We start from the raw sequence: 17,527 nt of genomic DNA on the forward strand, positions 1-17,527 counted from the left end.
TATCTGTCTACGTGTCTAAATCCCTACCTATGTGTATGTATATTTGTCAAAGGACTTGAGTACTAGAAAACTAAAGCAGAAAAAAGAGAATAATGTTCCACTTTATGGTTGGACTTTATTTGCTCTATTAAAAAATTATGACTGTTTTTTGTGAATGTATGTCTGCGTACCATGTGCATGCCTTGTACTCATAGAGGCCAGAGAGGGTGTTGGATCCCTTGAGACTGAAGTTATAGTCAGCTTTTGAGAGGGTATGTAGGTGTTGGCAATCTAACCTAGATCCTATGGAAGAGAAACCAGTGTTCTAAACTGCTGAGTGATCTCTCCAATCCCTATTTGATGTATTTAAATTAAAAAAATTTTTTTTGAGAATTTTACAAAATATATTTTGATTATACTCATCCCAACTCTTCCCAGATCCACATCCACCAAGCAATTTGCCCAAATTCATATCATCTTTGTATTTTTTTTAACCTATCTGGTTAAGTTTGCGCTGCTCAAATACTCTTTGAGTGTGCGGCTATCTCCTGGACCATGATCAGCCTACTGGGGAATTGTTTTGGCATTTTGAAGCATTTTGAAGCCTAAATTTCTTCTTTTTCATGTAGCACTTTCTTACTATTTAGAAATTTCTCAAATGTCTCTGATTACTTGTAAATGCTGTGTAAGAAATCTCTTGCTCTTTTGATATGAGAATAGAATCCCTTAGGGCCCTTTCGAAGGAAGAAGAGCCTATACTTGGTGATGTTTCTATAAGTGTACTCAGTCAGGCCAGATGATTGTATCTAAATTCAGCCTTTGTACCTGAAGATACTTCAAGGATTATTGGAAGCGGAGAAAAGATGTGATGCCTGTTTACCGTCACTGTAACATGACGGCCTCTTCAAAGTGAGGCCATCAGAAGCAGCCTCATTGTTTACATATGTGTACAACCCTTTTGGGGTGTGAAATTTGTGAATGGAGAAATAGGTGCACTGTGCTCAGCACACCATGGCTGTCAGGGTGAGACAACATGCTTGAGTGGTGCTCCAAGTAGACTGAGGCTAGCTAAGCCATAAGGAGACAAGGGTCACAGAACACAGGGATCTCTCGATCTTTGACCCCGCTGACCTCTCTGGTGTTGGGAGGACTGTATTGATAGAAGCATCACATGCTACCTAAGCATTGAAGGAATGAAGGAGCAAAAGCGCCTAACAATGTTTGGGAGGGTATTTGTAACTTGTTGTTTAGAATATTAAGCTAGGACAATCTATAATGTTCCAAATTTTAAAAAAATATTGCAGATTCAGGATATCTTAAGCAATTTGATTGAAAAATCACATAATTTTTCCCTTACAGTACAACTTATTATTTTATTTCAATTAGTAACTGGGGGAAGGTGAGTGAAGTGAAACATTCATTTCTGTCTGGTATTTGGGTCTACAGATATATGATTGAAAATGTAATATTGTGAGGAATTTCAAGATTCTTCACTTTAAAATCTGCATGCACTTTCAAGCCCCTACAGTATGGCTATTTTATTTTTGGAATAAGGAAACCTGATATTTTTATTATATATTAGAGCAAATTCCATTTTCAAGGAAATGCAGTCTTAAATATTTCTGCTGAGTAGATTGCAATAGCTTGCATTTAATTAAAGACTCTTAAGCTGAAATTATAAAATTCCCTGAAGAGAATCTGATCTTTGACCAGTCGCTTATGCATCCCAGCAACTATGTTTTGTGTCTGGTTACAGAAGGACTGCAAGACTTGTGCTATGTCTGCAAAATTCTGCTGAGAAGTACTTAAAAATATTCGGTGAATAGTTGAAGGTCAGTTAGCCATAAAGCCTTGTGTGAAATGTCATTAAAAAACCCATTAACCACGGTACTAGTATATTCAAGTCAAGCTGTTAAAATACCCTCATATAAACATAGAAAAGATTATACATGCAGCCTACAGAGTTCTGTGGTTTGACTCTTGAAATCTAAATAAAAGTTATATTATCCTTAGAGTAAAATTCTGAAATAAAACAGTCTTCAATAAGGGCTCATTCTTCTAAGAACCTGGAGTGTCAGTCACTCTGTGAAGTCATTCTTGTTAGTGTGAAATAGAGCAGATCTGTATTTTGCAAGGAGACAGGACTTTGACAATAGCACAGGTGTCCCCTCCCCTACCATATGCCACAAAGAAACTTTTCTGGTTTGCCGTAATTACAGCTCTTACAATTCTCTAATAATATGTGTGGTGGGTGGGGGTGGTACCTGCCAAGGGGATAGAGGAGTCATTTTGGAGAATGAATAAACAAAGAAGACCAAGTAGGGTTTGGTGAATTGTAAGGCATTATTGATGGCAGTGCAGGCCACGTGACAGGGAAGAATTCACCCATTTATGCATAGTGTAGATAGATTTTATATAAACTTAGCCCTTGTTCATGAAGTGTTGAAAGCATGGGAACAAACCAGATACATACTGATAGAATAAAAATGTGAAAAACATGCCACTTCAAAACCCTAAGTAGTTAACATTTTCCCATCCTCAAACCAATGTTAAGAGATCCAAGGACACTATTTGTAAGTCAACACAGCCTGAGCAATGATCACTTGTCAACCTGTGAGGACCTTCCTTTCAGAAAAAGGGAACAATAACTTTTACTCTCATTCTGCATTTTTGTTTTAGTTAAGTCTTATTGAGTAGGGAAATTTCTAGGAATCATGAAGACTGTGGTTTACATATTATATTAGGGATTTTAGGTGCTCTTGTTATGCAGAAGACTACATGATTAGTTTGCTTTTTTATGCTAACCACTCTACCATCCATAAATACACAGTAAAACTAAAATATATCCAGTGACTTCAACTGACAAGAAAAAAATTACAGTAATTATCAAATGAGCATATTATATATTAATGAAGCAACACAAAATAAAACTCATGAAAGTGAAAGCCATTATGACAGGTACTTTTTGAACATCTACTTAAATTTCCATGAATGTATGCTGAAGTGATAACTTAATTTGTTTCTTACTTAACTATATTCAAATAGTATTGATGATATGAACGTATTTGTTTTAGTGATTAAATTATTGACATTGTATTTAAAGAGACTCACGTGCAAAGGCATTTAAATGTGTCTTTGATATGCTTTGAACATTGTCTTTACATTTCCCTTCTCATAGGACAAAGTGTGTCTTCATTCAAACTCTCTGAAGTTTTTATTGTATCTTCTTTTACTATAAGATCATAGTGACAACTAAAATTAGACAGACATCATTTGAATGATGCTTTGATGAAAGGCTAGGCATTTAATTGTTTTCCTTAAGTTGGTGTTAAAGATTAACTGCAACATCTGTGCCAGATAAAGCCTGTAATTGTTTTAAGCTTTTATATTCACCAGAATTAGGCATGAATCTAATAATAATAATTATTATTAATAAGTTTTGTCATTTGAATACCCATATGCCTTAGCTTGAATAAATACAATCTGAGTGTATAGGTTAGGATAAATGGAGATATAGGAACAATGTTAAGACACATCTACAGAGTTTGCCTTAGTAGTTCAGTCAGCATTGCGCTGATGCATAGTGGGACTGGGACTGGCAAAAAAAAAGATCATTTTGATTGCCCTCAACTAGATTTTTCTCTTTTCTTATTGGATGTTGAATATCGATGCCTCCCAACATGGAAGGAAGCAGCTTATAAGAAGAGCAATCCAGCAGAAAAGAATGTTTTTCTCTTTTAGAGATGGATTTGTTGGGGCGGTGTTGGCTCCGTCATACTTGTCTCTTCTGTATGCTTCTCAAGCTTGTCCTAAGCCTGTGTGTCAGGGAGAGCATTCCTCTGGGCAGGTGGGAAGGCCTGGTGTAGTCTGTGTATCTTCCATAGCTCTGTGCCTCCACAAGCACCACATTCACCTTAATGACACTGTAAATAGGGCAGCTGCAGTAGCAGGACTCTATCACACATGGCTGACCAACATTCTGGGATGGGTGAACCCTCAAATTATCTCTTTTCCTAGAACCCTAGACTGGGAGTTCTATACCTCTGGCAGCAGAAAAGTCAGCTGGGTTAAGTGTTTGGTGCTATGTGGCATTCAGTCCAAATAATGGTTTGATATATAGGACTTGAAATATGTAATTAGAATGTTTACATACAATATCAGGATTATCCTTGGTGAAAATGTCAATAGCAAGGGAAAAAATGAGTCTGATCCTAGCACATATTATAGAAGACAATTATGTACAGGGGTGAAAGGCTCCTCCTGGTCTTTTCATAGACAAACCTGGACCAGTCCCTCCCATCTAGGGAGTCCTGGTTTTGATGTACCCAGGCTATTCTCTCACTGCTTCACTGAATACATGTTACCATTGCATTATAAATAATATAGAAACAAATTTTACTTTTTTAAAAATAGACACTTGAGGCAGAGAATGAAGAGGCCAGAAGGAATCCTTTCTCATTCCTTACTGAATAGAGACTAATCTTGTTTTAAATGTATGGACCAATTATTTTTTATATATGGTCTGGTGAAATGGTGTTAATTTCAACTTTGTTTTGCAGCTCATAGAACCCTCAATTGTGCATTTTGGGACTAAATGTCTATGTAATTTCTTTTTTCCTTTTGAGAACTCTGTTGTCATCTTATGCATATTGAAGTGTTTTGATTATTTGCTCCTACACTCTTAAAATGGAATTTTTCTTCTTATTTTATTTACACCCCAGCAAATTTGAAGAGCAAGAACCATTTGCCGCAAGGTGATTACACTTAACTCGTAAAGCTTCAGAATCTTCTTTTTCATGTGTATGAGTGTGATCAGCCCTGTCTTCTGTCATACCCTGCCACATCTTCCATTTAAGTATTGTGAAAACTCTTTGTTTTTTTCAGGTCGAATGAGTGATATGGTTGTGAATGGTCATCCAATAGATTCAGAGCCTAAAGAAGATGAGCCATGCAGTGAAGAAACAGACCCACTGCATGATCTGTTTGCTGAAATTTTACCTGAATTACCAGATTCCTTTGAGATAGACATATATCACACTGAGGAAGACGAAGAAGAAGATGAGGAGGACTGTGCAAATGCAACTGATGTCACAACAACCCCCTCAGTGCAGTACATCAATGGGAAGCAGCTCGTCACCACGGTGCCAAAAGACCCAGAGGCTGCAGAAGCTAGGCGTGGCCAATATGAAAGTGTTGCACCCTCTCATAATTTCTCAGACAGTTCTGCAAGTGACACCCATCAGTTCATAGTAGCAGAAACGGAATTGTCCACTGCCATGCAATTTAACCAATCTGAAGAAGCCACCGAATTGTTAGAAATCACATGGAAACCTGAGACTTACTCTGAAACACCAGAACACTTTTCAAGCGGTGAGCCTGATCTTTTTCCTACAATCTCACCCCATGATGGTAAAGCCACCAAATGGGCAGAGTCCATCACAGAGAGTAGTCCACACCTTGAAAACCCAGAGCACCAGCAGCCCAAGCCTATACCTCTGTCTCCTGAAGAGTCTTCAGGAGAGGGTGCCATTGACCAAATATCTCAAAAAACAGTCTTCTCTGGGGCTACAGAAGTAGCATTTGGCAAAGAGGCAGAACAAAGTCCTACCATAACTACCTCTAATATACTTTCAAGTTCTGTGTCAGTAAATGTCTTAGAAGAAGAACCAATTACTCTAACAGGAACCCCACAGACTGATGACTCCTTGTCTACTGTGGACAGCTGGGTAGAGGTGACATCTAGGCAAACTATGGAGTTCTCAGGGAGTTTTCCAGCCCCGATTATGGAAGGGTCTGGGGAAGCGGATGAATATGAAAATAAAATCGTCACCATGGTAACTGGTTTACCACAGGGAAGTCCTCCAGATACACTCATCCCTTTGGATATGAGCGCGATAACGATCACAGATGGCCATTTCTACAGTCCTGAAACCAGCACTCCTTTGGGGTCAGGGCTCCCCTCCACAGGTGGAAGAGCTTCACAGTTTGTAATTCCAACAGATGCTTCTGAGTGGGTTTCCGGTACATCTTTTGTAGAAAGGACAAGGAAAGAAGACAAAGAGGAAACTACAAAGTCGGTCCCTGTCGTTGAAGTCCAATCACCAACACAGAGGTCGAATCACTTCATTTTACCTCTGGGATTAGAAAGCTCAAACGGAGCTGCATCAAGTGATCCAGCTCCCTGGGAAAGTTTCACACCAGAGACAACCCCCACACGGGCTGAACAGGAAATGGCAAATTCTACTCCTGCTTTTAAAGAAACAAATGATTGGGTCAGTTTGGAGGCACAGACCTTTAAGCATAGTAGTAGCAGTCAGTCCGTGATCCAGGAAGTGCAGCCCACTCTCTCAGGATGGCCCCCCTCTCTTTCTATGGAACAGGGCTCAGGAGATGCTGGTGCTGATCCAGAATCCATGACTGCTTCTTTTTTATTAACTTTAGAGTCTGAAACCCCAGTCAAAAAAGAATTACCCAGTACTCTGTCTCCCAGTGTGGAAGCTTCATTCCCCTTTGAGCCAACAGGATTAGCTCTGAGTACTGTACAGGATAGAGGAGTTGCTGAAGTTATGAACCAGGCATCTGAGGAAACACTGACTTCAGAAGTACCAGGAAAGCCAACTCCCCAGGCAGAAGGAAGGGATTTTTCTACAGTCTTTCCTTTGGGAGAAGGTTTTAGCGGTGACTTTAGTGAAGATTCAACAGTGTCTTATCCAATAACGAAAGAGGAGAGAGTGAGGATGGGAGACTCTGAGAAAGACCGAGTTAGGGATGTGCAGACTACATTATCTATACCACCTACCTCAGATAACATCAACCTAGTGCCTGCCTCCAAAGGGCTCAGCAGTACCACCGCCAGCATCTCAGCCTTCCCCTGGGAAGAGTTCATCACCTCAGCCGAGGGCTCCGGCGAGCAGCTGGCCTCAGTCAGCAGCTCTGTTGACCCAGGGCTTCCCCTTGCTGTGGACACTTTTTCTGGTACAGAGTCTCCATATTTTGATGAAGGGTTTCAAGAAGTAGGTGCCGTGACGGAAGCAGATAAAAGATCCATTGCTTTGCCAACATCAGAAACTGGAAATACTGTCGATCCGACAGAAAATAGGGACATACAGGTAAAAGGCACAACTTCAGTGGACTTTCCCCAAACAATGGAGCCAGCCAAATTATGGTCTAAACAGGAAGTCAATCCTGTAAAACAAGCGACTGAAACTGAAACAGCATCCGAGGACAAAGCTCCAGAGCGAATGACTTTTGACTCTCTCCACAGTTCTCTTGCACCAGAACAAAGAATTTTGGAATCCCAAACACTTCCTGAAGCTAGACTCCAAACTTCAGATTACTCTATGCTAACGACAAAGACAACATACAACACTAATGAGGAAATGGGGGAGGAAGGCATGGCCATAGCTCATCGGTCTACTCCACATCCAGGGACAAAAGGCTCAGTATCATATACTCCTCCTCCTGAAGCTACTGGGAAGCCACATTCTTTCCCAGCTACCACTTTAGTGACTGAATCTATACCTGCTAGAAGTGTAGTCATGGATACCTCAACCCAAAAGGAAGAAAGTCTACAACTCTTCGAAAAGGTTATGAAATCAACAATTAAAGAGTCAAATACTGATCTCTCATTCTCTGGACTGGGATCAGGGGAAGCCTTGCCCCATCTATCTACAACATCAGTGAGTTTGACTGAAATGGAGCAGATCCTTAGCACGTTGTATCCTGAGACATCTCACATGGATAGTTTAGGAACAAACATTTTAAGTGATAAAGTGGAAGATGATGAAAGAATAGAAAATGAGACAGATGAAGTTAGAACACTCATTTCCAAAACAGGCAACGTCTCTCAAGATAGTAAGGAAGTGCCCAACACAACTTTGAGTGATGGTGGAACAGAAGGACATACTACTTCACCTCTGCCTTTCACCAAGCCCATGGACATGGAGCATTCTCCAAATCAGACCCTCAGGTGGGAAGAGGAAATGCAGACACACAGACCACAAACCATGACTGAACAGATCTCTACTGAGAATTCTTCAACATCAGAAACTGAAGCAGCAGCGACCTCTTCCACTGTTTTTCTAGACCCAACTTACAGTATCGAAATGACCAAAGCATTTGCTACATCAGCATCAAAACAAGTTAATTTCTTTGATGTAAATTCCGGAGAAGGGTCTGGAGAAGTGGATGCTCTTGATTTAATGTACACCTCTGGACCTACTCAGGCAACCAATCAAGGAGACAGCACGTTTGCTTCTGATGGATTCCTGGAACAGCATTCAGAGGTGTCAAGGAATGAGGCTGGAGCTACTGCTGGACCAACAGCATCAGCAATGCTACCACATCACTCAGAGTACAATGAGAATTCCCTGCATTCAACTAGCACATCGCCAAGCACAGTGCTGTATGAGAGTCCCACAGAAGGTATTGTAGGTGGTTTGCAAGACCACATCAGATTTGAAGGTTTTACCTTGAAACCTAACCGAAGAAAACCCACTGAAAACATTATTATAGATCTAGACAAAGAGGATAGTAAGGATTTAGGATTGACAATTACTGAGAGTGCTATTGTTGAAATTCTACCTGAGCTGACATCAGATAAAAACATTATTATAGACATTGATCACACTAAACCTGTATATGAGTACATCCCTGGAATACAAACAGACCTAGATCCAGAGATGCCATTGGGCTCACAGGGCAGTAATGAAGAAACCCTTCAAGTTCAAGAGAAGTACGAGACAGCTGTTAACCTTTCTACAACTGAGGAAGCCTTTGAGGGCTCTGGTGATGCCCTTTTTGCTGGCTACAGGCAAGCAATGCACAATGCGACTGTAAGTTCTGAGGATATAAAGCAGCCAGAGCACACACGCTTTAACTTTGCAACTGGGATCCCAGTTCCCAGCATAGAAACAGAATTAGATACTTTCCTTCCCACAGTGTCAACCCTGCACACCCCTAGTAAGCTAACCACAGTTGGTCCAGAGATTGAAAAACCCAAAATAGAAGCAGTATCTCTGGATGATATATTTGAATCCAGCACCTTGTCGGATGGCCAAGCTATTGCAGACCAAAGTGAAGTAATATCAACACTGGGTCATTTGGAAAGGACACAGGAAGAATATGAAGAGAAGAAATACGGAGGGCCTTCTTTCCAGCCTGAATTCTTTTCAGGAGTGGGGGAGGCATTGACAGGTCCCCCTGCTTATGTAAGTATTGGTAGTACCCACCTTGTGGCTCAGCATTTGACAGAGACCCCTGATGTGACAGGAGGATCTGACTCCGCACCTTACACGGAAGGAACACCTGCAGTTTTCTCTCTGGCAGAGTTCTCACCCCAGACACCACAGTCCCCCTTCCCTGTCTATATAAACAGTGGAGTCTCCGAATACCCAGAGGTTCCCCACACAAGTGCTCACCTGGGTCCTGGTGCTGTCGTATCACAAAGACCTGTGGACGGTTCTTTTAAGGAAGTCCGTGCTAATATTGAAGCAACCATCAAGCCATCTGGTGAAAAAGATATACACAGAACTGAGCCTCCGTTCTTGTCTCCTGACCCTACATCAGATATTTCGGAGGATGAAAGTAAGCCTAACTTACTAGAAGAACTGGAAACTGCTCCCACAGAACTAATTGTTGAAGAAGAAATGGAGGCCGCCCAAGATCCCCCAAACAAAGCCAATGATCCAGGAGAAACAATTGGAATGTCCCCCAGTGTCAGAACACTGGAGAGTGGACCGGGCCTTACAGCTGCAGATGACATTGAGTTAGTAGGTGCTGCACAGCGGCCATATCCTACTTCTGCTTCTGTGGCTTTCAGGGTTGAGACAGGTGTGGTACCTCAGCCCATCCCACAGAAGCCTGAGGAGCCCACCTTTCCTTCCTTGGAAATTAATCAGGAAACATACACATCGTTAATTGGAGAAGACTCCATGACAGCAGCATCTGAAAAGCAAGTGTCAAAAAGAATTCTTGCTCACAATAACCAGGCAACAGTCAGCACTCTGGATCTAAGTACTGCCCATTCCATACCACCATTTTCCGTTCTGGACAATTCTAATGAAACTGCTTTCCTGATTGGCATTAATGAAGAGTCCGTGGAAGGCACAGCAGTTTATCTACCAGGTAAGATGACAACACTGATACATCTGTTTCCAAGGCTTGGATCAGTCCCTTGGTTCTAACCTATGCATGTATATAAGTTCTGTGTAATGTGAAATTCATAGAGACTTTTATATTGTTCAGGCCAACCAAGCCACAGTAGTGAGTCATAACTTGATGCAATGAATTTAAGTATGGACATTTCTGTACTTTACAGACATACTTTGCATTTTTTTCTGCGTCTTACAGACAACATACAGTTTGTAGATAAAGTGAAATAATGGTGTAAAACTCAATGTGTTTACATATACAGCTGAAATATTGCCTTGTCATGTGTTACAATTATGCATCATAGCTGTAAAACTGGAGGAAATCAGACTTTCCTTTTAAAGTCCCTTCCCTTTAATAGATGCTATTATAAGCTGTCAGGCCTTTGACATTTGAGAATAGTAACTGTTCTTACAGATGCTTGTGGTTGGTGCGATCAATTACAGTTTGTACTCTAGTGTGATTTCCTTCCTTAGAAAAAACACTTTACACAATTCTAACTTAGCTCTTAGTCATAGCGTATGTTTACATTCTACCTCTTGAGAAATTAATTCCTATTTATATACTGACTATAAAAAAGCATAAATTTGATACTACTTCATATAGACCATTTCATTTAATCTTCACAAAATGCCTTAAAACTCATCCTTTTACATGAGCTCCACGTAAAAGGATAAGACAGAGGTATTCAGAAAGGGTCAGTAATTTGCCCAAGGATACACAGCCACACCATGGCAAAAGTGGGGTTGACAGAACAATCCTACTCTCATGTCCATGGTCTTTTTACTGCCCTTTTACTGGTTTTCAATATAGCACAAAATTAACAACTGATATTTAATAATATGTAAACCAGAAAACTTGGAATATTTGCTTAACAGAAGTGATCTTTTTTAAAATCTAGCCTAATAATGTTGAAAAGTCATCTTATTGTCTGTTCCTAGAATGTTAATATTTAAATAGGAATAATAATGAAACCCACAAATAACCACCATCACTTACCTAGAAAGAAAGCAAGGAAGGAAGAGATGGAGGGAGGGAGACAGGGAGGGACAGAGGGAGGAAGAAGAAACAGGATTTTAAGGGCTGTGTTGATTGAAAATATGTCTCGTATTAAATACTGTATTTAGGTCATGGCTATTAGAATTATTCTTCTAGTCATGTTAATATTACTGTGACAAATGTTACTGTGATTTTACCTTGAGAATCAGAAGAATACATTTATTAGAAGGTGATGATTTTAATAAAAGGCTTATAGTTAGAGTATTTTGTGAATACAATTTATTCAAGGTAGTTGACACTGAGTGAACTTTGGAGAATCACTATATTAAACATATAATGATATGTGTACCTCAGTGTGCTGTCTGGTGTCTATGACGGGACTGAGACCATGTCACAGTGCCACAAGCATGGCCACCACCTAAGTGTCAGTTGGATTCTGTTCAGTAGGTGTGTCATGGACTACAACCTTGTCCCTAAGGCAGAGTTCTTTAGTATGCAGCAAACCAAGACTGTAGGGAGATTTTAAAAAATCTTTGGACATACAAGAGAAAGTATTTTAGAAAAATCAAGTCAGATTTTAGAGAAACTGAGTAAGCATCTGATTTTTAATATGAATAAATGAATGTGTAGACTCATCAGGTTCCTGTAGTTGTCCAGATTTTACATAATGCTAAGGAAGGTTGAGTTTGAACTTCTCATCTAGGAATGGATTATGTTCTTTCTATAGCCAGTGTTTCATCAGAACTTAGACATCTTTTCATATGCAGTTATTTCAGGATTTGGGGGAGGAAGATGTTTGAAAACACAGCTGTATACAGATAGTATCTGTTTTATTTCAATTGTTTGGTAAAACTTTCGAATTTCAGTTGGATCCTTGGTCATTTTGAGAACTAAGCAATTCTGAAATAATATTAAATTTTATAATAAAAATACATATATCCACACTATGTAACAAAATAATATATGTGCTTCAGAGGTATAAAGTATTTATATTTAGAAAATATGCCTTAACTATTACATTTAACTGAAAATTTATGGTTTGGACTTTTGATCCATCTCCTAGGAGGGTTAGTTGTATTAAGAAAATTGTAATAAAATTTGGGGCTTCATTTTGTGAGCATTTTGAATTTGGGATTGTTTTACACAGTAGAGTTTAATCCATGTGTTGCTTTTCTTCAAGTATAGTTTAAAGGAGTACATTGGAACGTGTTTTTGGAAAAGGCATGTTAATGTAGCAGAAGAAACTTCAGTGCACACTTTCGAAGACAGTTTCAGAGCATTAATTGGTAAAAGGCAATAGTAATTCAAACACTGGTAACAAGCCAATCTGCTAAAAGAATGCATGTTCTGTGTTCCCAGCCATTTCACATGAACTAACATCGTTTAAAAGAATACATTTCCATTCACTGTGCACATATGTGTAATCATTTTTAACTAAAATCAATGCCATTATCATGCCAACTAAATCTGCCATAGAATATATTAGTGGACAGATGGGGCATAATGTATTGTTTACAAGTAATAATGATTGAATCCTAGAAATGACTAGATGGAATTTGTAATAATTAGTTTTAATGCCAAGAAACACTCCAGAGTAATGTTAATTTTGTGTGCAGTATCTCTGAACTGCTATGGTAAAGCTTATGCCATGGTAGTAGTAAGTGACATTTTGTGCTAAAATACATCTAAACCCGGGAAGGGAGGTTAATTGTTCTTATTTTCCTGAACGTGATAGGACCTGATCACTGCAAAACGAATCCATGCCTCAATGGAGGCACCTGCTATCCCACGGAGACTTCCTATGTGTGCACCTGTGTACCTGGGTTCAGCGGAGACCAGTGTGAACTGGGTAAGATGCTCTTGGCTGAAGAGCTAGGGCACTTTTCTAGCAGCTATTGTGGGAGAAAAGGTGTACTGGAGAACCCATCGGCAATTTCAGAGAAACCTGTGTATACACAAACTGTATGTTAAATGGGTTAATTAAACCCGTTTTTGATGGTTCTGCCAATAAAATCCATACTCACCAAGGCTTCACAAGGCCATCCTGTCTGTTTTGTAAACCTCTGAAGTAACTGAAGCTTCACTAACAGACAAGAGATTCTTTATTAGTTCCTGGGCTCATTGGATTCGCCAATTAGCAATGGAAACACCTTACTCTGGATATTTTTAAAATTGTTTCAGGGTTTCCAGTTTCAACAAAGAAACAGTCATGAAAGACAATTTCAGATTTAAAAAATGGAAATTTTTTTGGTGTGTGTAACATTGACCAAAATAAAACACATAATGTGCTTATACAAATTACTTTTATAAAATCTGAAAATTTTATTTAGCTGCCATCATGTGTCTTATCTAGTAACCTCGCACTTACTTTTTTGCCCCCTTTGTTCACATTTACAATTTTATTTTAGATTTTGATGAATGTCATTCTAACCCTTGTCGAAATGGAGCCACGTGTGTGGATGGTTTTAATACATTTAGGTGCCTCTGCCTTCCAAGTTATGTTGGTGCCCTGTGTGAACAAGGTAAGAGCTATTATAGCATTTTTTGTGTGTGATGAACATTAATGATGTTAATTTTGGGACTTGCTCTATATGCTTTGTATTGGGAAATTTCATAGGTTACATTAGGGTTCCTTGTATGTGAATAGCCCCAAACATGTAAACTATAGAGTGGACTTGTGTTTGTTTTGCTGATATGCTGTAATCATAATGGACACACTGAGGTGAATTTAAAGACATTTGGTTAAAAAAAAGAAATACAGTTATACGTATTATTTTTGGGAACACAACAGTCATTTATCATCTCATGACCTGTATGTGTACCAGGACTAATGAATTGCCTTATTTTATCCCCATAAGCATTTGAGATTCTGGGGCTTATGTTCATGGTCATCCATATCTAGGGAAGGCCTTGACGCATGGTCATAGTGCATTAGCTGTGGCTCGCCACACACTTTGTGGAAGAGGCTGCATAACTGCTTCCGGGAAGCTATTCTGTTAAAGAAGCACCTAGGTTTTCTAAATGAAAGAAAGGCCCCAAATCTCACAGTCCTTGTGATTTGCCCTTTATGGCCAAACTTGTAGTGTGTTCCATGTGGTTAGTGGTAATACTGCTTATTTCATCGTCCAGAAACGGACGGCAGGCTCAGCACACTGAGCTTCCGAATGCCGATTTCCTCCACGGAAAGCCATACAGTGGTTTGGCTTTGGTAAGAATGCTGCGCGTCAGTCTTCCATTCCACAAAACAAATGAAAATGTACACTCGGATGCATCAGCCCACTCTCCCATTTTGTATCATTAATCCAGATGTTCACTACAATGAAAGCAAGAGGAAACCCGTAGTCACATGGACCAAAGTTACTGTTGTAGGGGATGGCTAATGGCTACATTTTAAAGATGTTTTTTCTCTTTTAAAATTGCACAAAATAAGTCAGTTTCAGGTTTTACGTATGAAAACAGGCCAAGCTCATACCCTTTTTAAAATATTTTTTCGGGTTGGGGATTTAGCTCAGCGGTAGAGCACTTGCGTAGCAAGCGCAAGGCCCTGGGTTTGGTCCTCAGCTCCAGAAAAAAAAAATTTTTTTTCACATTTACTTATTATTCTGCGCCTGTAGGTACCATGCCATAAATATGGAGGAGGACTTCTCTTTGTTATTGTTTGGTTTGGTTTGGTTTTTGCAAACAGAGTTTCTCTGTGTATCCCTGGCTGTCCTAGAATTCACTCTGTAGACCAGGCTGGCCGGGAACTCACAGAGATCCATCCACCTGCCACTGCCTCCCAAGTGGCTATGACTAAAGTCCTTCACCACCACTACCTGGCCCAAACTTGTATTCTTAAAGTAAGAGTAAGAAACGTATTACCTCATGAACACAAAAGGGGAAGGCACTTAAGCACTCCAATGCATTGGAATGATTATTAACTTGCAGTTTCCAGTCCAAGGAGCTATTCAAACAAACAATAATTTGTCTGAATATTCATTGAATACCTACTCTTGTCCTGACACTAAAACACTAAAGATAAATTTTCAACCAGGACCAACTTACTGATCTTGGTAAATCAGGGAGAACCGTTGCATAGATGCATCACGGTTTTCCAAGTGCTAACAACTTTGCGTTGTGTTAGGAACTAAGGGAAGACCAGTGATGCATTTAAGGTGACACACAAGTCACATGATCCTGAGCAGCATGCTTCTAAAGTCCAAGGTTTTCCACCATCTTCCCACTTCTGAAGCAACTCTCAAGGACAGAGATCTCACTTGATGAGCATCTGATGGATTAAGTGGGAACGGAGTCTCTGAAGGGACTCTGGACCTAGTTACCTAGTTACCTCTCCCCTCAGCTTTGAAATGAGATCGATTGCTTCTTTATTACTGCCTAGCTTTCAGGAGCCTCTGTTTTCTCTCCAGCAGGCCTAACCTTCCTGTGCTTTATTTGCTTCCAACCTTCTACTCGGCTGTTTACCCAGCACAGCTGCGCTTGTCTCATTCACGTCCCGGGCACAGGAAGATCTTTCTCTCTTCTTTTCAGGTTGCCTAAGAACAAATGTTTTCTTCATTAACAGCAGCGCTGTTGTCTGTCAGCTTTCTGTTCAAAGTTCCTATGACTGTGTCATTGTTCCTGACCTTTGCCCTGCATGAGTAACTGCTGAAGTCTCAGTGACTTTGAACAGGGGACGTATTTTGGTGAATAATCACATACTCTCGAAAGGGCTTTTGGAACAGGAAAGAAACAGGTGCAGACAGATTGCTGCTGTGAAGGCAATGAATGATACAGCTTGCTGGGGCCAGGGGTCGAGGTGTCGACAATGTCTTTAAGGCTTAGCAGCTCTGTGTCAGAAGTGTAGAATATGTCACCTACACAGCCCAGGACAGATTTTTTTATGGAGTAGTTCGAAGAGAGACTGTTCAGCTTCTGCAGTCAAACAGGAGTTTCCAGGTCTTTGTGTTGTGACTTTTGTGCTGTAAGGACCCTGAGACATATGATGCCCATGTACAATGGTGAGTGATTTTTCAGAATGTCTCATTTATGGGGGTCTATGACAGAGCTCAGAGGTAGAATGGTTACCCAGCTTATACAAAGCTCTGGATTTGGTCCCAGCTATTGAAGATGGAGGTGGGGAGGCGGGGAGCTAAAAATACTTCAAAGTGTTGCCTTGAAAGAATAAAACAAACAACAAACTCAAAAGCAACAAAATACTGAGATTCGCACTATTTTTAGATAAAGTTGGAAAACACCAAGAGCAATCTGCTTGTTTGTTTGTTTTTCAAGATAGGGTTTCTTCATATAACAGCTCTGGCTGTCCTGGAACTTGCTCTGTAGAACAGGCTGCCATTGAACTCACAGAGGTCCGCCTGCCTCTGCCCCCATGTGCTGGGATTAAAGGTGTGTGCCACCAGCACTGGGCCCAAGAGCAATTCTTATATTCCATGAAATAGTAATGAAATAATACACTGGGAGATGCTCCTCGATTATGTCCTCCTCTGTCACACAGCTGTTGAATTCATGAATACTAGAAACTAAAGAGACAAAAATGAATTTTGACTTTACAAAAACAAAAAAGTGCCTTAATTCCACTAAGTGGTCATCATACGAATATTAACAGCTGTGAGAAAACTATGGTCTGGCAAGTAGGTGGGACAGACTTTTAATCCCACCTACTTGTGAAGTTGAGATTGAACAGGTGGATTTCAAGTTCAGGGACTACTTGGCCAATCTAATGAGATGCTATTTCAGGAAAAAGGACATAAAGGAAGGAATAAGGCTATAGGTCAGTGGTAAAGTACTTTCCTATCTTGCATATGGCCCAACATTCAATTCCTAGCTCTCCAATTTTTGAAAAGAGCTCTGTTTTACTTAGATGGTACAGGTGGTAAATTCTCCTATCTTGGTATTAATACAAACTTGGCTCCTTAGTATCTGGGCCCATGTTCTTATAAGACTCTATGCACTCATGAGCTAAGGAAGGCCTTTGTCTGTTTTGGTGTGCTGTAACAGACTCCCTGATGCTAACTGCTTAATAAAGGGAAGGGTTATTTAATTTCCAATCGTGCAGGCTGAAAGTTCAAGACAGGGTAACTCCATCTGTTTGGTCTCTGATGGGGCTGACCTGCCACACCATGACAGGAAGGAGAAGCCGAAAGCAAACCGATCTCCTGCAGAGGGGAGAGGTCAAAAGAGAGGCAGACTAGAGACCTAAGAGGGGCAGCCTTGCTCTTCTTATAAGCACCTATGTTAAGACCCGAAAAAGCATCAGCATCACCAGCACCCCTTCACCTAATTACCTTCCACTCAGGCTCATCTCTTGTTCTGCCACCTCTTGATACCCCGTACCAGGAACTGGTCTCCAGCAAAGGACCTCCAGAGGATAAGCCACAACCAAGCTGTGAAGGACATGGTCAAA

General features: G+C 40.3%; 1 protein-coding gene across 5 annotated transcripts in view; it reads left to right on the top strand.

Annotated features, from left to right (window-relative positions):
• The window catches only part of Vcan (versican), a 102,186-nt gene that overhangs the window by 53,666 nt on the left and 30,993 nt on the right, over window positions 1–17,527 (top strand). For 2 of the 5 annotated variants that reach the window (XM_052743638.1, XM_052743635.1), the window contains 3 exons: window positions 4,864–10,104; window positions 12,863–12,976; window positions 13,536–13,649. In XM_052743638.1, coding sequence (XP_052599598.1) covers window positions 4,864–10,104; window positions 12,863–12,976; window positions 13,536–13,649 — 5,469 coding nt within the window. Of the gene's footprint in view, window positions 1–4,863; window positions 10,105–12,307; window positions 12,420–12,862; window positions 12,977–13,535; window positions 13,650–17,527 lie in introns of those variants that run through there. The other 3 variants (XM_052743636.1, XM_052743637.1, XM_052743639.1) reach the window with 3 other exon arrangements.

This window comes from Peromyscus californicus, unplaced genomic scaffold (genome assembly GCF_007827085.1).
Source record: "Peromyscus californicus insignis strain IS unplaced genomic scaffold, ASM782708v3 Scaffold_18__1_contigs__length_77618521, whole genome shotgun sequence".
NCBI classification, from domain to species: domain Eukaryota; kingdom Metazoa; phylum Chordata; class Mammalia; order Rodentia; family Cricetidae; genus Peromyscus; species Peromyscus californicus.